Source organism: Diadema antillarum, unplaced genomic scaffold (genome assembly GCF_040938485.1).
Source record: "Diadema antillarum isolate AM-2024a unplaced genomic scaffold, OU_Dant_1.0 seq00000445_RagTag, whole genome shotgun sequence".
Taxonomy (NCBI): Eukaryota; Metazoa; Echinodermata; class Echinoidea; order Diadematoida; family Diadematidae; genus Diadema; species Diadema antillarum.
Window position 1 is genome coordinate 512782 of NW_027271419.1, and position 24737 is coordinate 537518.

General features: G+C 38.5%; 1 protein-coding gene across 1 annotated transcript in view; it reads right to left on the reverse strand.

The window, feature by feature from the left end:
- Positions 1–24316, reverse strand: part of LOC139732731 (dynein heavy chain domain-containing protein 1-like) — a 136308-nt gene extending 111992 nt beyond the window's left edge. The window contains exons 1-20 of the mRNA XM_071643582.1: positions 24140–24316; positions 23206–23364; positions 22305–22383; positions 21757–21858; positions 21003–21155; positions 19875–19962; positions 19101–19279; positions 18064–18216; positions 17225–17397; positions 16550–16708; positions 13595–13678; positions 12803–12895; positions 11895–11975; positions 10910–11073; positions 9980–10139; positions 9008–9135; positions 8195–8351; positions 7581–7755; positions 6989–7207; positions 6205–6249 (exon numbers count right to left, since the gene is read on the reverse strand). Coding sequence (XP_071499683.1) covers positions 6205–6249; positions 6989–7207; positions 7581–7755; positions 8195–8351; positions 9008–9135; positions 9980–10139; positions 10910–11073; positions 11895–11975; positions 12803–12895; positions 13595–13678; positions 16550–16708; positions 17225–17397; positions 18064–18216; positions 19101–19279; positions 19875–19962; positions 21003–21155; positions 21757–21858; positions 22305–22383; positions 23206–23364; positions 24140–24249 — 2661 coding nt within the window. The 5' untranslated portion in view covers positions 24250–24316. The remainder of the gene's footprint in view (positions 1–6204; positions 6250–6988; positions 7208–7580; positions 7756–8194; positions 8352–9007; positions 9136–9979; positions 10140–10909; positions 11074–11894; positions 11976–12802; positions 12896–13594; positions 13679–16549; positions 16709–17224; positions 17398–18063; positions 18217–19100; positions 19280–19874; positions 19963–21002; positions 21156–21756; positions 21859–22304; positions 22384–23205; positions 23365–24139) is intronic.
- Between the last annotated feature and the right edge of the window lie 421 nt (positions 24317–24737).

The window sequence follows — 24737 nt, forward strand, 5'->3', positions numbered from 1 at the left end:
GTAGTAATTCATACTCATCTCTTGGTTATATCTGTCACTTCTTCGTAGGGAACCAAATGTACGTATCAGCAGTGTGATGTACACTGTACGCACCCCTTTCATGCACTCGACTTTTCTTTCTTTCTTTTTTTGGCACAGCCAATCAACTATTCTAAAATGGTGCTCCTTAAAGTTTTTGCAGTACACATGCATGCATTACACAGGTAAGTGGATTAATACTCTCATCAGGTCTCGCATGTGAGCTGTTGTCATTCTCTATTACAAATAGCACTAGCTTTGCCATGTTATGCTCAGCTTGAGTCTATTTCGCATATTACAAGTACGCCCTGCATGATGATTAAATCACAACTTGTTTCTGCACCACTCCGATGTTTGATCATCACTACAGTATTTCTACCTATTAAACACAAACTGACGGCAAAGAGCATTTCCACAGCACTATTTTTCATGCTGTTCTCTAGAATTAGTGTGGTAAAGGGGGAAAAACTGCATCTCACCACAGCCACAATGCAGAAACCTTGGGCAATGTTTTGGTTGCTTTATCACAAAGTAAAGCAAAGTCAGCGAGAGTTGCACAGACATTAATTTATAGCTGCATCTTATACATTTTCTGGAAAGTAAAAATATTCAGCAAAAAGACACACATGAATTTGCATCATCACTTTGACATCTCATAAAAATATGTTAACTTGTAATCTAATCTTTGATAAATGTCACCAGCTCATAGTCATATTTCCTGAACTTTGCTACCATGCTAAAAGAACCAGTGAATGCTCAAAAATTGACTCCAGGCTACTCCCATTACAATTACAACCGTTATAAAGAGATTCTATTGCAAAGAAGTTGAAATTCAGGTCCCAAAATCTTTATCTTTGCAGTGTGTATTTTATATACAATGTATCTTTTTGTTTGGCTATAACAAAATTTTGATTTACAATGTAACTACAAAAACCTGCCAGTCCCGAGGACTGTTATAATGAGAATTGCCTGCATTGACAATATCTCATCCCATACAATGTCATAGTAAGAAAAGTAAAGTTTACATAACATTTGCTGGGCTTTAGTTATTTGTTGCCTTCAATATGACCGTTTACCTACACTGTACGTCACACTTCCCTCGTAAATTTATGCAAGTACTTCAAAAATATATACTGTTTTGTTAAACTCTGCCAGAATTCAAAGTGTACAAAATCTATAATCTTCCAATCATTTCTATCTTGCCAATGTGAAGACGTTCTACACCTCAGATTGAAAGTTTCAATCTACGTCAGCTGAGACTATACTCTTTATAAAAAGAAGTACCAATTAAAATTGTCAATTTGTCGCAAATATGTTTAAATTTTGGTTGCATGACCTTGTGATGACATGGCTATGTACAATATGTAATCATTCTGTTGCTCTTTTCAATAACAACTACAAAAATAGTAGAAGAACATTTATTTGTTAAATCATAGTGTAAAGTGTCAAATAGCTAAGATGGGAAACATGTGCCATGGTACAAAGTGCACTGCATACATGAACACTCTTCATTATCATCTTTACAATTATTTATGTCAATATCATGTGATTAAATGTAGTGTAGAGTATACTGCATAAATCTGTATGCTTTTATACACATTGCATTCATTGCATTAGCATAGATGAAACTGAAAGAATGGACTGCCAAAATGTAAGTGCTAAACCAAGTTTACAGCATACTCCAATCTGATGAAAACATGTGATAATACATCGGGGGGGGGGGGGGGGGGGGGGGGGGGAGTTAAACTGTATCATTTTGTACTCGCCCGACATAAAAAGGCATGATGTACACAACACAGTTGGTTGCTTTCATCCACATACAGAGAATTACAACCACATGAGATGTAGTCTTGTTTGCTGCTAATTTTACAGTAAGCTGATATTAGATTTATAGGTCACAGGATCATGGTGGGTACAAAGAATGATGAACATGAAACGCATAGTACTTTATGTACACGTGTATACTGCATACACATTGAATATACTGTCTGTATATGAACAAGCATAATATGCTTTTTGTACATGCAAATATGAGTATAGTAAGTAGTGTACTTATAACATGATTTGGTTGACTACTGGCCTGGTTGAATTGATATTACAGACAGTCACTATTTTCATTACAGTGCAGTCACTATTTTCATTACAGTGCACAGTTGTGCAATAATAGCTTTGAATTAGTGCATGGAACTTAGATACAATTCATATATTTACTGCAGCAAATAATGTGCCAACATGCTCTGATGATACACTATTCTAAAGTATAAGCACTTCAAAAGTATAATTAGCCTATGGGATTCCCTTACACAAAGACTGAGGTACTGATGTGTAACAAACTCACATCAGACTTATTGCGCTTTTGGAGTGCATATAATTTAGTATAATGCATGACTCAAGATCGTGAAATATATATATATATAAATATATTTGCAAGATATACTGTATATGATAACGTGAGCCCTTGATGAATGACAATGAAAAGTATCGTACACATATGTATCGGTAGCATTACATACATTGTATATGTGACACCCCACAACAAAAGGATCCTAAAGTTGCTGACGGCTGAGCCGAAAAAATCGAGTTTGAAGTCAGATCATTAAAATCGGTCAAAACGATCGAATTTCTATAGGTAAAAAGTCCTCTAAACACATCCAAAATTAACTTTTGGATACGTGTTTAGAGGACTCTTTACCTATATTTATAAACCATCCTTATGACATTATTTTGTGATCGAATTTCTGTTTTTGGCATAATTTTGTAGTCTAATGTTTTGTCTATCTTCTGCCAAAATTTCGAAACTAAATGATCAAAGAAAAGGCAAGAAATTAGCGTTTTTCTGAGCCATGATTTTCCGACTTTCAACGGAACAGAAATGTGTCCAAAGATTTGGATTTAGCGCCGCAGATAGACTCCGCCCCTAGCAACGAGGGAGTGATCTTATTGGTCAGTGCGTGGCATCCTGGTTACTGATTGGTCGTGCGTTGACCGCTGGCGCTAAGCTTGAATGAACATTGTAGAGGCTGCTAGGAGCATACCTTCTATTGTCAAGAGGTGAAAACTGTCTTGCCCCCCCCCCCCTTGATCATGATAGCGTCGGAAGGAAAACTTTAAAGGCGGTTTTCTTGAGACACTGATTTCCTAAACCACTCGACAAGCGCTAATAAAATCATCTACATCTCCGCAACCGAGTACTTTTATAAGTCATGTTATATATGAAATTAAAGGAGAAGAGTATGGGAATTATGTCATGTCATTTTCAGAAAATCGTCCTCCCCCGACTTTCGGATCCTTTTGTTGTAGCGGGTCACATATCTTTCTTATATTAAACTGCACATGGATAGTCACTGAATCTGTCTACACAATGCTACAAATATTAGAGATGCTTGGACAATTGGAACAAGCAAGATGCATTCGACATGCAAGATTTCTTAACTGCCTTTTAGGAAACAATTCTGACACAGCCTTTGCTCCATGGCCTGATATTAACTCTTCATCATGCTTGAGGTGTAATAAAAATGAATAAATAAATAAATAAATAAATAAATAAATAATTTTATAATAAATGCATAAATTAATGAATAAATAGATTTTAAAAAATATATAAATATAAATGAATAAATGAATACATATTTGGCACATAGAGTGACTACCAGGAGAGTACATTAAATTTTCATGCCACATGCAAAATTTCCAGTTTATCACTAGAGACAACATTGTTATGTCTGAAATATCAGCAATATATGTAACGATGAATTAATGCTTTGTGATCATCTTTAACAGGAAAAATGAGACACTCTGTATGTCACGACTCAAAGAAAGGTATTACACAATAACTTCATATTTTGCATACTTGGGTTATTTTTCTCTCTTTTTGCTTCTGTCTCATTTGATATACTTGATAAAAAGAACAAAAAACAAAAAAAAATCATGATGCTCTGATGCCCTGCAAAAACAAAGTAAATCATGGACAACAATAAAAGTAAAAAGAAAAAGAAAAGAAAATAAAAACCTTCCATCCCAAAGTGTTAACAACAAAATAAAGAAAGTAATCTTGAAAGAGGTGCAAATCTGGTGATCTCCCACTTGAACAGCTCAAAGAATCCATTCAAACCCAGGTGAGGTGATTCATTCATATGCTCACACTTTTTGCTCCCAACCATACAGCTCAGTGCAAGTGAGGGAAATAATGCAACCATCCATTGAAACTTTCCATGAAATAGTCCTACAATACGTGTACACAGAACACCGTATCAACAATCTAACTTGGTGTAAGTAAAAATGGAAGCAAGATATTGATGCTGTTTGACCCAATGTTACTACATGTATCTTTGTGATCTGTTTGGTAATGTAATGATTGAATGAAGATTATTGTGGCTTGACGCTGCATACCAATAAGAAACAGGCCAGATATGAAGGACCTCTGAAGATATTAGGGTATAATTGTATATATGGAAAATGAACTCATTTGAAGAGATATTTTTATACAAATTTAAAGCTTTGCCAAGAAAATATCACGTGAAGAAGACAGTCATACCGGAGGTGGCTACACGATGTACATGTACAATGTATATCTGACTAAAATGTCTCAAAATGATTTGATATTCTGTGATGCATGTGGACAAGACATCATGACTGAGTGGTACTTTAACTACATATTAAAGTGGGACTATAAGTAATTTGAAATACAGATATGGTTACAGGTAGGTACACCGTATCAGACTAGCTATTGATTCACATTGGTGTGTGGTGGTATAGCAGAGCTCGAAACAAACATCACTCAGTATGTGGGGGGGGGGGGAAATAATCAATGGAAATATGGAGAGTTTTCATGGTCTGCAATGCAGTATTTAACGGCATTTTCTGTCATACCTTAAATAGATAAATAATTTATTCCCCACATAAAAAGTGAAAATCAAATGCAGGTTCCAGGACCAAAATTTGAGCAGATTCAAGGAAATCACAACTTGAATAGTTTCTTGTATTCTTTAGTGCATATTTGTATCTGAGTTATCTAATGTTTAGTTAGAGCTGGTTAGCATGAAATTCATGTTCCTTTAATCATATGTGTACTGATGTCCCCTACAACATGTGTGAATATACAAATATACAATGTACCTGGTGAAAATGAAAATCAAAGTGTGAAAGATAGATAGAGACCCATTCACCGTGTTGATCATGCTGCTGCAATGCAAGGCATTACAGGCATATCAACGATGCACAGAGAGAGAGAAAAAAAGGTGGACTGCACTTTAACAAGTGCTCCTCTGGGAGCTGCCCCTTCAAAGACAGACAGCTGTGATTGGTGCTTCAGTTTAAAGGTAGAATCACACTTTGCTTGTGCTTCCAAAAGTTCATCAGACTTAAAGGGCACAATATTGTTATGCAATTTATTAAACAGCAAAATATCAAAGTTTTGATCAACCTACCCCTTAACAATCTAATCTAGGAATATTCTGATCAATTTTTTTTCCTTTTTTTTGTATTCTGTATTTCATTTGATGAAGCCTTTAACAGGTAGGAGATCATCAAGGGAAAATACTCTTTGGGTTCTTTAAATGGGGTAACAATATTTTTCTCTGCTTCTCAGAGCCCCCATGGGATCAAGCTCCCTAGATTTGTATTTCTTATCATGTCTTATATCTTGAACAACAAACTGGGCCCTGGATTACGAAGAGTTATAATCTACTGACATTTGCTAAGTATAATGCTAGATGGTGGATAATCATTGAGTTATGGTTGATTGTATGATCAGCTGCAAATTTTGATGATATAGGAACTTGGCGTTGTGATAACTGAAACAGTACTCCTGATTGTATGAGCTTTTTTGGTGTCACTGGCCAAGAATCCTATGCATACCCCACGAGTACACGTAAGAACTTTCTTATCCCGATTTAATGTCTGACGAAAACCCCAAAGATTCATCCTTCTCTCTGTTGCTCTTTCTGCTACTCCTTCATTCTCTCTATCGCTCTCTCTCTTTCTTTCCCCATAAGATTTCTATATCATGCTCCCAACGGTGAAAAAAAAAGTTACAAGCATGTTTGCTGAGAAAAAATTTAAAAAATCAAAGATGGTGCATGGGAACACAGCGAAATACACATCTGCAATGGCAACGACAAAGCAAAGGGCACTTTGGGGATCCACATGTGTACACCCACACACACACACACAGAAAGTAAATGTCACCTTTCGATGCTCGGCGATGGCATAATCACCACAAAATCGCAATTCCTGTGAGTGAAGAGTTCAGAGTTAACATTCTCTACGTCGCTGCCAGCTTCCCCTACTTTCAAAACAATTGACCAGATTTACTGAAATCACCTCAATCCCCCCCCCCACTTCCTAAAGACTAACAAGTACTTTCCCTGTTTTTTAAAAAAAAAAAAAAAAAATTCTTCCAGGTTGATATCAATGTCATCACCACATATTGTATACACACAGTAGTAAAGTCAAGGTAAACTGCATTAATGAGATGCATATTGAATTATGAGCCAAACGGCTTTCTTGTTGCCATTTTGCTTGTTTTGTTAATTGTTGGCCAGCAAGCTCAATTTTTGGTTTTGCGCAAAATCGCTAAAATCCCCAATATGTAGAAATTGACTTTATAACAATCTCTTCTGCTGACATCTGACATACACGTAACTTCATTTCTTTGAGAGGTCTTCACGGAAGCTGACTTTGGACTTGATGTTTTACATCACTACATTACTTTGAACCAACACATACATCATGTAGGTTAAAATGTTAGAAGAGAATTTCTGGTAATAGGGTCTGACTGGAAATTAGCCACAAGAAGAAACACACACTACATCTCTATTTGAGAATGCCTGGTGATGCTGTGTGATGAAAACACATTTTATCTCTATAGTAACAGTGAACTATTGTTGCTACGCAAAAAGAGAGAGAGAAAATCAAATCGAAACAAATGAATTTGAGAAGATCTGCACGTACAGTCTGTCACGACACTTACCATGACGACACCTTTGACCTCGGTTACGAAGTCGTTGGAGAGGTTCTTGGCCTCGTTGGCCGTGAAGTTGAGGAGGTCCCTAAAGGCTGCGTTCAGGAGGGGAACAAGGTCGTCCTGAATGGCGCCAGAGTCGACCAGGAACAGCCTGTTATGGGTGACAAAGCTGCGCTCCACGTTCTTGACGCGTTCACACCAGTCCCGAATCTCCCCGAGCTTCATCTGCAAGGGAAAATGGGTCAGAACAGATAAACTACTGTTCTCTGCATACACTTGTACAATGACATCTGTAAGTCATTGAAGACAAGCTGATTTTGCTACAACACGCATTTTTCACAGACCCAAGTCCAAGTATACTCGAGACTCATCTTCAAAGAATTAAAATTCCCGGGTGAGGATTGGGATGCAACGTTCATGTTTTTGTTTGTTTTTTGCAAAATATGAAATAACCTTATTCAGCTTGCTCTCATTTGCAGGTACACAACTGCATCAAAACTTTTCTTTTCACACATGCAGCATGTCACAGTGTTTCATAAACTCTGGACAGCATGATACTAGCCTGCATCATCCTTCCCAATCCATTTTAGAATCTTACCTCTATGGTATAAGCCTGAGCCCTGCGCCATTTCTCCACAGCATCCTTGTTCCACTTGCGGGCGAAGTGATGGATGTCGCCGAGCCAGGAGTGGTTGGCACAGAACTCGTCGATGTCTGCCAGAGCCTCGGCAATGATCTCTCCCTGAAGCTCACGGGCAGCAGAAATCTCCTCACTGGGAAATATAATGGGGTTAGAGATCATGCAGGTGGCAGTCTAATCCCAACTTTTTTATGTAACACTCACCAACATGTTATTTCATATCTGGTACTCAAATGCATCTCATCGCACTGTCCATGGTCAAAGCGATTTTTTCATTCAATAAACTTTCAATTCCTCTCAGAATTGTATGCTCTTTGATATTTCATAAGTGATTTCTAATTATCTCGCAAAAGGTTAAAAGCTGAATCCCCCATGACAACCAAAATTATACCATCCCTTTCAACTTGGAAATTCAGTGACATTCTTAGTTCCGATCCAATCAATAAAATTCCATCATTCTGTGTATGGTTCTTACTCTATTTGTCAACGCCAAGTGTGACATGGAGTGGAATTGCACTTCACACACACATACATTGTATAACTGCAAATCTTAGAAAGTTGGAGTGACTCACTCATTCAGTAGCCTCGTCTCCAGACTCCCTTCAGACAGGGGGTTGTACTGGCCGATCATCCCCTCCCCGATGACCACGAAATCTTCCTGCAGGTCGGTCTTCTTGCAAAGCTCTGGCGTTGCCACGCCCAGGTAGTCTGCCTCCTTTCTGGGGGTGTCTGTCAAATCATCAGAATAATGTTCATGCATATTCATTACACAATACCAAAGGTAGTGTCTGTCATATAATTGGAATAAAATTCGTGCATATTCATTGCATAATTACATAGAGGGGGTGACTGTCAAATCATTCAAATAAAATTGTGCATATTCGTTACACAATACCAAAGAGGGGGTGTCTGTGAAGTTAGTGGAATGAAATTATGATTATTCATCGAACAACATCAAACAGAGTGTCTGTCACTTCATTAGCAAAACATTCATACGCACTCATCACACAATTACAAACGGGGGGGGGGGGGGGGGGGGGGGGGTTGCCTGTCAAATCATTTGAATAACATTCATGCATATTCATTTCACAATACCAAAGAGGCGGGCATCTGTGCAAATGCCAAGCTGGGTTCTCAAATGCCAAGGAGCACTGCATTCATCCAGTTATCATTGCACAGAAAAGAGAGAAGAATGTCCCTACAGAGAGTTCATGGCCCATGCACTGCAGAACTATCAAATTACTACTAACACAGACTTTCTTCATTACTTACTGAAACTCGAGCTTGATACATACGACTGATATCTAATGCAATTCATCTCATACTTATCAAGTTTTCTAAATACTGAATATCACTGACTTATGCCAAGACTACAAATCACTCACCCTTTGAAACGAGTTCTGGCTTCTGCAGATTATCTTTGGCCGACTGCAGCAGACTTCTTCGGGCTAGTCTGGTGCCCTCGTCTGACACCGCAGAGGGAGTTCTGCCTGCCGCTGTATCGTCTTCCTCACTGGAATCAAACATCATTATACAGGTACACAATGTAAATGCTGACATCAGATTACTGATGAAAGAAATATGTACAGTGTCACACATGGGAATTGTCTTTGAAAAAAAAGAAAAGAAAAAAGAAATATATGACAGGTCAACCTCAAGCATTTTTTTAGTCCTGGGCATCAAGTGTGAACAATATTAAATTATTCCCTTGCTAAGTAGCAAACCTGCCATTTAGTTAATTTACCCATCCATCATAATATGCAACATATAAGAACTTTGGCCCAACTCATATGTGATCTGCAGTATATGTACTAACCCTGAATACACACGAAATGCTCTTAATGAAAGAAGAGGATGTATCGACATGTATTGAGTACAGCCTAACCTCTCTGCAATGACCACTCAAAGCAAACAAGAAATGTGGTCTTTATAGACAGGTGATCACAAGAGCAGGTTTGCTGAATACTGCGCAATTATACACACACACTCTGTAGCATGGGGGTTGGTGGATCGGTAAGGCTGGCCCGGTTCAGATATAATTAAGAATCCCCGTAACAAATCATGTGCAGCTTTATCACTGATTTCTATGTAAGTACACACACAGCAGCTGAAAATCTCGCTGCAGTCAATCATTACTGGTGAGCGCACGTTTCACTGTATGTATTCCCTGACGAGTGGTATTCATGGTTTTTGTATGTACCCCGGTGGGCAGCGAATGAATTGGATCACCCATAAATCCCTATGCTACCAGGTCTTTAACCCACTGAAGACTAGTCCTGAGAATACTCAGGCAGTTGTCTATGGGAAATGCATGTTATAGCAAAATCAGTCCATCGTCAACGGGTTAAGGTTCATACTCCTTGTGGAGGAAGAGCTTCTCCCGCTCGTCTCCGACCCATCCCGCCGTGACCTCCTCCATGGGCTGAGCCGCGTCGCTGATGAGCCTGGCCAGGTTGGTGACCAGCGCTTGGCTGGAGTCCAGGAACGTCTGCTTGGAAGGGTAGAGACTCAGGGCTCCTGGGTTGGGAGAAATCATGAGGGAGGGTAATACCACAGGGGATGGGCTACTTCCATTTCTTCAAAATGATGTTCCATCTGTGTCAATTACATGAAAGCTGATATCATTCCTGTCCATAAAAACCAAAGTAAATGTTCAATTACATCTTAGCAGTAGTGTAGAGCAGCAGTAGTGTAGTCAAAGTCATTGTAGAAGTAGTAGCAGTAGTACTAGTAGAAGTGGTAGAAGTCAACATCGTAGTAGTAGTGGGGTAGGTAGTAGTGGTGTAGTAGTAGTAGTAGTAGTAGTAGTAGTGGTAGTAGTAGTAGTAGTAGTAGTAGTAGTAGTAGTAGTAGTAGTAGTAGTAGTAGTAGTAGTACTAGTAGTAGTAGTAGTAGTAGTAGTAGTAGTAGTAGTAGTAGTAGTAGTAGTAGTAGTAGTAGTAGTAGTAATAGTAGTAGTAGTAGTTGTTATTGTTGTAGTAGTCATCGTCATTGGAGGAGTTATATAATTTTTGTTTTTGTTACATGGATTATCCTTTTATCTTGTTCTCATCATCATTTTTACAAATCTAACTACATTGTCCTTCCACAACTACTATTGCAACCATTGCTGCTACATATAGTATACCAAGTATTTCTGATAACCTGACAACCTCTATTCAGCGTTTCTGGAAATTACCGAATGATCATGTGCTCAAATAAACACTAAGCTTGTGACTACGCTGTGTACATCAATGAAAGATTAACTCCCAAAATGCAGTAACTGGGCTTGGTCATGACCCCCTTACCTTTGTTGGTGAAGGTAAGCTTTGCCTTGTACAGGGCCTCCCGAGAGGCGTCTTCGCCCCCCACCATGGTCTGATGGACAAAGGTGCAGATGTTGAAGCGGGCCAGGGACAGCAAGTGGCAGACCAGCATCTGGTCCATCAGCAGCACAAAGTTACCAAGGCGCCTGTAATAAAAAGGGCAATGCAATGGAATTACAAAGGACCAGGTCCAATACTTGTAGTTTGTGGTCCAGCCCCTAGAACTTGGACTTGATCATCTCCTTTTTGTTGCTGTTGATGTTGATGATGTTGTTGTTGGTGGTGGTGGTGGTCAAAGTGTACGCACCATTTTTTTAACTAAACATGCATATAATCTAGCTATAAAAAGCAACTATCCCATAAACTGAAAATTAATTATTGCACGGATGCAACCTATATTCACACAATATGGCAACACATGGACCAGTGTCTCAATTTCGCAAAATTTAAACCATGAGCAGGCATTGTCACCGGCATATTTACCATACACTGTTCACACATGCTGTGACTGAAGGCAAAGCAAATGGCACACAGGCCCTTCACTGCATCTGTCCTTGCTTGACTTTTTAAACTTGCTCACATCTTTTCTAAATTTTGACTGGTCATCTTCCCTTCCCTTCCCTTAAATATCCATCCCTGGAGCTGAAGATGTTTATTTTCAGGGAATTTGCAAACAAGCCTCCAGTAAACCCATAGACTACTGACAAATAGTGAACCATATGCAAAGCAGCATATGGAGACTTTAGAATATCATGGATGATGAGTTAAAGAGCATAATGCAGGATGCATGATGCCTCTCACGTCAAACTTACTCTTCCATGCCAGACTTCACACAACATGATTTCCACTGTACAGTAGATATGTATCTCCACCTTATTTTCTTTGATGGAAAGTGTATACTGAAACTTTTTTCTTACAAGGGAGCACCATGGCCTGGTGGATCAGGGTTATCTTGTTGAAGACTTACTTAGTTTCATCCTGTGCCTTCCTCAGATTCATCTCTCGCTGCTCCTTCTTCTGTCGCTGCACGAAGAGAGACTCCTTGGAGCTGGATTGAGGTACAATCAGGAGAACCAGGAGTTGAACTACTTTTTTTTTTCTTTTTCTTATTTAGCAATTTCTTTTACTGTGTCATTACTATCAGTGACTCTGTCTGAAAAGACTTTAATATTTCAAAAGTTGCAGTCTGGAGATGGTTAATGTGATGCTGTCTGTTAGCATCACAGGTGAAAGAGGTTTTCTAGCCTTTCAGCTCTAAAAGAGTTTCAGTTCTCAATACACTGAATTAATTTCAATCTACATGTATGCAAGATCTTTTACATCTGGGATTTGAGGTACATTTGTAGATTCATCTTTGAAGATAAATATTATGTATCTTCTTCTGTTTTTTTCAACAGAGGAGAGACATTTCCACCTGCCCTGAGGCTAAATATATGGAGGCCTGGTCTCACATAATGATTTCTGAATACACACACCAGGTTCAAGTACACAGCATGACAATCCCTCAACACATATCAACTCCTATACGTGCAATGTCATGGTGCACATGAATGGTTGACTTTACGCATATACAGTGCACTCCTGTTACACACTGTATAACAAGCACTCGCAACACAATAAAGTGAAATTTAGGTCCCAAAGTTATTGTCTATATAATTTATACACTTTATTGTTCATCTGTAGTGAAATTTTGACAAACCACAAGAAAAGTGCCAGTCCTGAGGACTTTGTGATAATGGCAGTGGCCTATACACAGTCACAGTTATAAATGAACAGCAATTCAAATCATTGGCTAGTGTATCACTGACAGGTGCGCAACAAGTGGGTCTTCTGATGTAGGATAACGAGAGAATAAATGATTGTTTCCATACTTACAAGAGAGCCTTGTCCTTCTTAGTCTGCAGCTCACAGAATCGCAGCATCTCAAAGGAGTCTTCGCAAGTCTTATCCAGAATCAATTTACAGTAGCTGTCACCAAGCATGAAGGGTAGGAATACATGAGATACAAAGACATATTATACATCTATTTTGTTGTTAAGTCCTTACATGTCTCTTCTAGACTTGACATACAGCAGCTGCAGCAAAGTCAAAGCAATATACGTAAATGAAATATAGATATGCACATCTCAAAAAGTGTCCTTGCATGTCTTGTCCAGAATTAATGTACACTGTATGCTAGCTGCAAATCATGACAGAGCAGTATCTTAATGATTCTATGAAGAAAACAAGCACATATGTCATGCACCTGTTATCAAACACCATGTAAACAGAATCAGCTCGCATTTCTCGCTGCTTTGTAGTATATACACTGTATATTTCATCTCAAGATTATCAAGGCATATTCCAAACACGGCCTAATGAGCAGTGGCTTTTCCCATTGTGTGTTTATTTCTGATGTGATGTTGCAAGCAAAAAACATAATTCAAAATCCAGGAAACAAAACATAATTATTGGTACACTGACCTCAGTTTCAAGTAAATAATTGTCATTCACAGAAAAGATGATGCAATAAAGAATCTGTAAAATTGTGCACCAGATATCTATTAAAGTGGTATTTACAAAAATATCACAAAATCAACAATTCATTCTATGTAGGGTTTGAAAGCTAAATTACAAATCTGATGTCATGTGTACCAGCAGAATGTCACCTATGTTTGACGTTCTTACTTGAAAAACTTGTTGAGGATGGTTCTTCCGGTTTTGGACATTAGCTTGGTCTTGTGCTCAAACTCAGAAAGGGTGAAACAGTAGCTGAAATCAAAAGGGTAATGAGAAACGTCACAAACTTGAATAGACTTTACAGACACACAGATGTATTAGCCTCTCTATCCAAATAAAAGAAAGAACAGCAACAAAAAAATCAATACAGCTACTTTACACAAGGTACATGTATGTCAACAATCCAAAACTTGGCAATGTCCGTGTGAACAATCATGGTATGATGAGGAAGAAATTTCTGGTCCTTAAATATGTCTTCATTATGAAACTGCTGTAATTGAAAACTTCAAATGTAATCACTTATACTCTTTTATTAGCACAAATGCAATTTCATGAAACATAAATCATGAACAGTATGCCTGCAAACACTGTAAGCAAATCAAACTGCCAAATAGTGTTAATCTGGTACAGTACACTCTCAGTCAGTCCGCAGCGCGTGCGATAATGAGGCACGAACGACAATTTTATTCAGAATCACGTTTGCGCAGTTTGTGCCCTTGAGACTGACGAGATTTCGCGATACTTTGCGAGAGTTTTTGCAGAGGTCGCAATAACAGCTTTCATAGCTTTCGCAGTGCATTGTTTGACCCAGGATGGTTGGGTAGGTTATAGAGCTGATTATGCTAATTAATTTGATACCTAATTTCCCTATTTTTGATCTCAATATAGTAGTCCATTTTAGCATCAAAGTAAACGATTATTTTGCCAGTGTTCAAGAAGCTTTTAGATCATAGTTTGATGTTTTGCTAGTTCCTGACTGGTATTGAAAATAGATCTCCGTAATTTCTTCGATTTCACAATCGTGAAACTTGAGCGAATATGATCAATTAAAAAACGAAGAGGGGCATCATTTTTAAGGTTGTGAATTTTCCTGTTGAAAACAAGGCAAATTATGTTTTCTTACTGGAAGTGGTGTAGTGAATGAACACGCGTGGAGTGTGTTGTTGATACCCAGACAATGGTCGTGGACAATGACCAGGATTGGAATGCTTCATGAGGAATTCCACTATCGCAGCTAGTCTTTGTTCATTCTGAAATGTGGTGTGTGCAAGCACATGGAAACATGTGCTTACTTCTTTCATGTGCATGTATTTCACCCTGTGTCAAGAATTCAGACTAGCAGTGCTCAGGGCAATCCACATGAATAATTGATAAAGCATTCAAGTGCCTTGCAGCAGAGCTCGGGACAGGTGATAGCCAGGTCCATTGTTCAGGGTCATTGTAAGTGCACACTCACATACACATCATTGGTTTCTGTGTAAAGTTCAAGTTTTGTATAGAGAGTGAAAATTCGATCACAATCTGGAACCAAACATTTAAAAAAAATCATGGATTTCATAAAACTAATATAGGCTTTCATTTTCAAATTACCTCCAACTCAGTTGTACACTATTCAGCTATTACTCATCTTGACACTTCTATCTGATACATAGTTTTTGAACTCACAGCATTGAGTCAGCAGCCAATGGATACTGCGCAATGCGACACGCCGTGTCTTGCGACAGATTTCGACCAATCACAGACCCAGAATTCCGGTGCGAACGCGAGGATAATCTTTTTAAACTCGACGCTAGACATGTCTCTGAATTTTGCTAGTTCCTGACCGGTATTGAAATGAAGATGAGAAAACTTGCCCTTATTGATATACTATATACTTTAGCGGACATAGTCTTCACCATATTTTAGAGGGGCATGAAAGATTTCAGGTTAGTTTTTTGGCGTCAAACGTGAAGGAATATTTTTGAATACAATACCGAATTCGATAGAGATTTTGATATTCTATATTCTTCTTTTCCGTTTTATTTTGATCATGAGCATATTTGCTAATGTTTTCTCTTTCAGTCGATATTAAAAGTGTCAAAAACTGACAAGAAATACTCGTTCTACACGGATTTATTCATGACCATGTATCTGCTCATTACGTATGCAAGCACCGCTCAGCCGTGCATACGACTTGAATAAATACGTGCGTTTTCGCTCACGCTGCGGACTGACTGCTCTCCTCTCCTATCACAATGCACTGCTCAAACAATTTTAATGCATTTAGGTAGTCTGTAATCACACCACCTAATTCACTCCAATAATCCCCTCCACTTTTGGTGTAGGTGCACAAAAGGTGTCTATTATTAGCCCCTGATCTGCAGGTTCAGAATCCTTTCCATCCTCAATCAGGAATACTGCATTGTGTACATGTACATATCTTATCAGTGTACGTCATCAGCCAAACAAATCCTATCCAGAAGCTGGTAACCTAGCCACACCACTTTACTGTAGATTTATTTGCCTTTAAGTGTATAATCAACATCCCCCCACTTCCATTCAAGTCAAACTCTTTGTGAGTAACAGTACCTTAAAACTAGGACATCTACAGTGTACAGACCAAAGCCTAAGTAGGTAGTACCTTTGTTTGTTAATTTGCTCTGTTGTGTTTTTCTTTACTGTGCAGTGTGCTACTGCAAGGGTAAGCTGGGAGGTTAATGACATCAAGTTCAAGCATAAGTTTTTTTGTATCAGTCACAACAGCACCATATGTGTCTGTTTTTAATCATAAATGTAAACTTGTTCTTAGATTTACATACAATGCACAACTGTACATGCTGTGTATAAAACAAAAGCTTTACAATAAAAATTGTGGTCATGGGTTGAGTAACATAGACACAATACGTGAGTGCATGTTGGCAGGAGCCCAGAGTTAAGAGCCACAGTGACTGTAGCTGTACACTGTAAGACATTTCTACAATGCTTCACTGTCAAACAGGGCTAAAACGCAAAAAAAAAAATTCAAACATATATTCAATCTGCAAAATTTCTCATGGCCATCATGCCTTTTAGAAAGTCTCTGCCTACTAAAAGTGAAATGATGGTGGTGGGGGGGGGGGGTGTTTAGTCAAGAGATTGACTTACTCCAGCTCGAGGGGTAGGAAGCGGACCGTGCCCAGCTCCTGGAGGAGCTTGGAGATCTGGATGGAGGCAGCACCAAACCCTGGGACAGCCAGGAGCAGACTCTCGTGCACCTTCTTCCGGATGGTGCAGAACTCCTGATGCTTCTGGCCCGACCTCCATCTGCAGGGATAATTACCATGACATTCAAATAGATGAGATTACATTTGACTAGATGTGATTTATCTCATAGTCTCCTTCCTAGTCAATGACATGTTTGAATCTACTATCCACGTACAATGCATTGAGAAATCTGTGTGAAAATGGCTCTGATCAGACTCATATGAATATGTGGTAATGGTGGTTCAAATGATAACTGGAAACTTAGGAAAAAGCAGAGAAAGAAAAGAAAAGGTATGCAAAGTACATAATGCTCATTAATTATCTTTTCCTCATGAATTTGAATAATTGATCACCCAACAAAATGAATCACAGCAGCATTTTCAAACTGAAAGGAGTAAAGCATCATCGTACTGAAGAGCATCACATCATTACTTCAAAGCTCAAGTCTGTCGCTCTCTTAAATTTATCCACTGTTATTGCTGCCTTGCTTTGTTTTTTGTTCTGATTTTTCTGTTTGTTTGATACTGTTGTTGTTTTTTTTCTTATAGTAAAAATTGATATAATGTTTGGGCTAACCTGGTGAAGGTTTTTCTGACCAGGTAGTTCTTGAAGAAGGGGATCTTGGACACAATGCCCCAGAGGACCGCCTCCCTGTGCCAGTCATACAGGTTCATGCTCTCCGCCGGCTGACCTGTGACCTTGTGCATGATTCCGAAGCAGGACACGATCCAGTGTTCGTTGGGATTGGCCTGGGGTAGAGAGAGAGAGAGAGAGGGGGGGGGGGGGGAGGAGAGCTGGTGAATCACAGGGTTGCTCAAATGTAATGTCACTCTGCTGTTTTATCAGCAAAATCTTGGCTTTATTCATGTGGCATATGGATAGCAATCCTGCACATTGCATTCCAACCATAACCAGGGATGCAAATTTCAACACACAGACAAGCAATCTAATATGACAACTGTTGATTCATGCTCAAGCACCTGCACATTAAGTCTATGGGTATTTTAGAATTCAGTGTGGAATGGGTTAAATTTCAATCCTTCTCCATCCCCCCCACAAAAAAACAACAAAATCATCATACAAGCTAACAAAGAAAACAAATTAGGAAACTCTTCGAATGAAATCAAAGGGTGGCAAAGCCAAAGAGAAGTTTTTACCATCAAAACACACATTGCAGAACTATCTGTCTATTATCTTAATTTTCAAAATACAAGCTTTGGATTTTGAAGGGCTTTATATTCAGCTAGTTTATCCACAGAAATGGGGTTTTAATGTAATAATATTCTTCATATGATCTGCAAGGGCACTACACAGATTTTCAAACTTGCAAGCTTTTGTCTACATGTCTACAGCATGATATTCTTTTAACAGTGTTCGAACTTTTATTGTGTACATAGAGGAGTTGTAGTACCCACCTTTGCTTTGGGAACCATGACCAGCTCATAGGGCATGAAGTGCCTGGTCTTGGTCTTGTTGAGATAGATGAACTTGGCCTTCCCAAGATGGCGCCCTTTTCCGAACAGTTCCACGACCTCCTTGCCCGTCATAGGAACCTCCTCACCAACCTCCTGTTGGCATGGACACAAAATGTAGTACACATGGAAGATTTTACAATGTGAATATTGTCATGCATTCACGTATTGTGATGCCAGTTTGAAACAAGAATGCACAAATATATTGTCTGCTACATTTTGACCGGGTGATTTTACATCAGTACCAGGTACAATTGTGTGTGCCGACATTCAGCAAAATCAATGGCACAAAAATTTATCTATAGTAGACCAAGTGTGCAAAAATTAGTTGCACAGAAATGTCCACTGTCACAGTAGTTTCCATCCAGATACCATGCTTCTCTACGTGTATAACAAATTGACATCATCCCACTCATTTATTCATACTGAAATCATGTCATTTCCACAACTAGAGAAAATAATAATGTACTGCATGATGTCAAAACGATCATATCCAACAGAATTAAGGTTGATAAATGCTTTAGATAGCAAAATCACCTTGGGATCATGTGTGATCATCTTGAAATCTTTCAAAATTTGGTCCACAAATTATCACAGTGTACTGTAAAAGTGAAATTTTTCGTGGTGTTGTAATTTTCGCGCATTTTGCGCAACCCGAAACTAGCACGAAAATAAAAGCACGCGAATATATTTGCTTGCCATATGTTCTTGTACTTACTGTCTTGATTCCGCGGAATTAAAAACACGCGAAACTCTTCTCACCGGGCCAAGCGCGAAAAATTAGTGGCGCGAAAATATCCACTTTTACAGTAACAATGTAATGGAATTAGGAAATTGAAGAGTGAATAACTCTATTGAGTATCTGATATTTATCAAACATCATAGTTATGAAATGAGAGGAAAAGAAACTACAGAGCAATAGCAATGTCACAAGGGGGGATCGGACATACAATAGACGGCAATCGGCTGGACAAACTCACCGACTCTGCGTCCTCACTGACCGCCAGATCCTCACTGAGGATAGGCTGACCGGCCAACCACGAGGAGTCCGGCACCCTGGGGGGTGGGGCAGGCCGCTGTGCAGAGGGTGTCCTGTCATTGAGGTCAAGGTTCATGGCAGCTGCCGTCAAGCCAAGGCCTTCACTCCAAACAGCCTCATCTAGAATGTAAACACACAAAAAAACACCAACAGTTATGAAGCACTTCATATCTGAATAAGAACTGCAATTGGTGAACACCTCATGATTGGATATTGGAGAACAGAACAGAATGGATATTTCACATAAACTGTTAAAAGAAAAAAAGAAAAAGAAAAAAACCCTCCATAAACTTGATTTTGTGTTTCCAGATTTTTCATCAAAATACACACAAAAAAAGGTACCTTTGTCAAGAAGCACCCAAACCCTTAAATCAGCCACGTTGACCAAAATGTCATTTCCAGATACACTAGAAAAATCCACCACTGTGAGTTTTTGTCGATTTCGCAATGCCAATGCATGGTCACATAATTATGTGCATACACACAAACATGAAAAGCACACAAGCATGCACATTTGCACTTCTGTTATCTAGTATCATTTTACCAGAGATAGTGAAGTTCAAATGGGATAAGAAGTTTACAACATACATATGCTTGGATATTCCCTCTGTTGTCAAAGAGCACATAATGTGTGAAATTATTCACTCTGCAAAATGTCCAACTTTTGCCATCAAGTGATAATTGGATATATATCTAACAAGACAATGCTGCTTACGTCTTGTGGTTTCCATGACAACAGATGGCAGCACCTCCCGAATGTGGCCAAAGTTGATGCCTCTTGGAGTGTGCTTTTCTTCATCTTCCTGCGATTGAAAATCATGTGAAAGAAAAGTATAAAATCAACTCATCTGATGCAAAACTGGCAAGTGCATGATGAGAGATAAACAATTGAAATCAATGAAGTTAACAGTATAGTGTTAAATTTGCTTTTGTGTTCTTTCTACTATCAGAGTGGTGATTTCTTTAAATAAAACAATTACCATGGTATGTACAAGTATATGCCCTTATGGTGATATGAGTTTCATTTAATAGTGTGTACAGTCTGTAAAGAATCTATTTCACAGACTTTTCATACTATGTGTTGTAGTCATAACTCATTCTGAAAGCTTTCAGAATACAGTCAGCAGGTTTATGGCATGTTTGAAAATGTAAATGATATCACATTTGCTTGCTTGCATTGCTATGAATAAGTTCACTCACAATATAACAATGATATTTTGATATGCTAAAAAGTTATTCCCATGTCATCACAGAGGATCATTTTAAATTCACACTGATATTCATGAATACCAAAGCTTCACAGATCTCATGCTCTAATTCAAGCAAAAAAAAATTTCTCTCTGATTAAATTCTCCTTCACATAACTGCCCTTGAACAAAACTTATCATTTGCTTGCTTTTAAACACAACGTCAAAGTCATAATTTTGCTTGAAATAAGCATGAAGAAAATACATACATATGTATCTCGGCCTTGAAGAACAGGTAAATATATAAAACATCATCAATATATTTCATTCTAAATTTTGAAACAAACAATATTTTTAACAGGCAAATATACAATTACTCACATTTCAAATATAAACCAAAAGCAAACAAAGAGTAACACACAAGAGACATCAATATTATGTAACAGAGACAACTGTCTGACGGTGGACATCAGACACCAGGCCAGATATTAACTCACATTTAAATGGTCAGAATTGCCTGAATTTCTGACATTTTTGTTTCACTACATTTTGCGCATAATACTTTCTTGTTTTTATATTAATCATTCCCCTTAAATGGCTATATGTTAACACACAAAAAACATCTGTTCCTCTAGATCAGTCTCCTCAATACTCACAGGTCTTTCTAGCGTGTATGGGTCCGCCCCATCAGGAAGGGACATCGTCAGGGGGTTGAACTTGGCAGGGGCGTCCCTGGGTGACCTTGCTGGGGTCAGGGGGTTCCGGTAGTCCTTGGAGTCGCCCCCTGTGGATTTCAGGGCGTGGATCGCCTGGGATAGGAAGGTGGAGGAGACAAGTGGTAGGAGTGGTTTTCTGCATTTACTACTGATGAGGCAAGCCATTCCCTCAGACAGACATGAAATTGCATGATTTTATTATCATTATCTTTGTTGTCCTCAATACCTTATTACCATTATTTTCTTTTTTATTATCATTATTACTATTTGTCATCTTCATTATCAGTATTATTATCATTACTATCATTATTATCATTTTGATTGCTTTTAGCAATACTAAAATTATCATTGTCATTGCTATCATCATCATCACCATCATCATAATATTATGATTACAATCATCATTCTTGTTGAGTAGCACAGAAATAACAGTGGTAGTACTTTTATCATTATCATACTATCATTTCACATCAGTTTTGTGCAATCCTCTCGACATTTTCGGACACCAAAATAGAATTAGCCTTCCCATCCAGAGAGTAAGGTTCATGGATTAATGAAAACTTTTCATGTTCACAACTTGTGGATGACTTGTCCAAATTTCCTCAAACTTTAATGATGTTTGTGACTAATTTGTCTGCATTTTCTGAATCCTCATATATCATGTATAGGGTGAATTCCCCTGCAATTTGCTCACCTTGGGAAACACACTGGCCATCACTTCATCTATGGCGGAGCCTGCGGTGGGTGTGTTGTGCTGTCTCGTCTGGAAGTAGGACCGGCTCACATAGTGCCTCAACTGAAAAAACACATCGAAGTAGCGGTTTAAGTTACACTACATGATGAGCATTTGAACATAGTGTCTATAAAGTACTAGTAAACATGAAGACATGATGGGTGAATTTGATTGATTTTATTTGATTTGGTATGATTTGATTTCTGCACTCCTTTCTAATAATTCATTCTAATATTCTAATATAATGAAGTGTAAAATCCACATCTTGATGTAAGGGTGGCAAAAACTAGTCATTTTGAAATATTGCAAATTGCCAATTTACCTTAGAGATTAATTTTAAAAAAACCGGAATCATTAAACAACTCTGTAAACTTAAATCAATTGTTAAGATGACTGAACAGAGCTTTTACTGATAAGTAGTAATAGAGTTCATGAATATTCATGAAGAGAAGCATTCCATATTTTTGACCATAGATTACATCTGAGTAAATACAGAGAAGGTAACTTACTTGTTCATCATCCTGTATGAATATGGAATAAGGCTGGCACAAGCGCAACACCTCAACAAGGTAGACCCACTGATGCCGACTGGGATGTGGTTTGGAAAGTTTGAGGGGGAGGAGAATATTTTACTCAATGACTATGAAGAGAGAAATATGCAAGATATATGTACTTTGAAAAGTCTTTCTAATCTTAAACTCTAATACTGTAAAAGTGGTTATTTTCGCGCGACTAATTTTTCGAGCTTGGCCGGGTAAGAGGAGTTTCGCGTGTTTTTATTTCCGCAGAATCAAGACACCAAGTACAGGTACATATGGCAAGCAAAAACATTCGCGCGCTTTTATTTTCACGCTAGTGTCTGGTTGCGCGAAGTACAACATTCAAGTTTTGTTTAACAAAATTTTTATTCAAAGCTGTAATCTAAACATTACTAGCACTCTTATTCATAGCCATACAGACTACACTGTACCTTTCAATGGCAATCAAACAAATGGAAGAGAGCACATTCAGGGAAGAACTTTTTAGTTTCAACATGTACTCGGTAAAACATTCTTAATCCATAAACATTGACTTGTGCGCTGCTCCTGTAATTCTAATTGTACACAGCATGGCTCAAGCTAAATGGCAAATTGTGGAACACGACAGTATATGTGTCAGATGATTGACAAAACAAGACCCAACAACACACTTTTGAAAACTGGATGCATTTAGTCATGACAGCCCTACTAAACTGCTCCTACGGTGCTCCAAAAGCAACTCTTGCATTATCAAAGAGTGCTTCAATGTGCACAGGGTGTGTTACAGTTAAACATTTCTTGTATGCAGTAATGCTGGTGACAACATTTTCCCAGACACAATATGACAAAACACCGATGTTGGTGTGTACCACTCACAAGTAGTTGGTAATACCTGTTTCTCTGCAGGGCTGCTATGAAGACTGCGCTGAGCTCTGCCGTAAGCTCGGTGATGAGACTGTTGTCAGGGTGATGACCTTGACCCAGGAAGTCATCCAGCTTCTGACGGATGTCCAGTGCCCACGAGGAGGAGAGAATCCTGGGGTCCGCATGTCTGACATGTCATAAAGGGTAGGTCAGTAAGGTAGACACCAAAATATCTTTAACAGTATGCTAGCTCTGTTATGAATCATGAATCGATATCTAATCATGTGAACAACAATTTGAAAATTCATTTTCCCCAAGTTAATTCCATTTCATGCAAACAATGATTGAACAGTGTGATAAAATATTACACAAGATTCAGAAATTCTGGGGCCAGGATAAAGGCATATACAGCCTGTGTTTTCATAAAAATTTTATGTCCAGTATCAAACAATTGGTTGTTTGTCATCACCTATAATGTAGGAAAGCAGAAACTGAGCATTGGCATTCATCATTACGCTGTCCCCTCTGTTATGAGGCAAAATGCTACGTCCCTCAGATACGACATACAAATGAAAGTCTTGTGTGTGAGTCAGAGCTCAAGCACATGAAAGATCCCACTTCAATTCTCTCTCAAAGAGCAGGGTGCAACCAAGCAAAATGGTCTGTCATGTTCTGCACAAACACTGGAAGACAGTGTTCAAATGGTGATGCCTCCTTCTAATGTGGTTTTTCCACGGAGACTAGCAATAGTCAGCTAAATGGCATCACCCAGGCAAGTGTAATGCGATTATGAATGAATGAAAACATAATAGTCATCACTACTTCTACTCGATGGACACATGCGAGATTAAGTACACAATGTTTTGCCAAATTTGGCAATGAAATTACGATGAAAGCAGATTTAGGGGAGAATGAAATTACCAGTACATAATTTTTTAGTGGAACCTTTCAGTGGCTTTTACCTTGAGATGTGAGCATGCGGCGTTTTGGTAGGTGTCTCGGTCTCCCTTAGCAGGGGGATGACCCTCGGAGATAGGGGCATGGTCCTCTGCTGCTGGTCCAACGAAGACATGGTTAGGCCAACTTTTAGCCCACCTTGTTGTCTTCTTGTCTATGGATGTAGTATCTTGAAGGTTCTCCAGGCCTCTTCTTTAGTCTCTCATGATCAGGACCTACCTACTGGGAGGATTAAAGTTTGAAGAGACAAAGAGGTACTGTAACAAGTGTACAGATAACTTTGATGAAATAGGATGTGTTTGAATTACCACAAGATACAGTTGTGTTATTAACATAGTGTTGGCTGCTACATAGAATCTACATTAATTTCATTTGTTTCGCTATGAAATACAAGCGCCATCATCCATCACATTGTATAATGAGACTGAATGGAACTTGCCTTTTTTCTTCTTTTTTTTTTTTTTTTTTTTGGGGGGGGCTCTTTTTGTATCTTGGTACTAGGCAGTCAATATAAGAACATGGAAGTTATAAAGCATAATAATGGTTTAGATCTATGACATCTAATAAATGATCTATACACAAAGCTAACATTCACAATTCCAC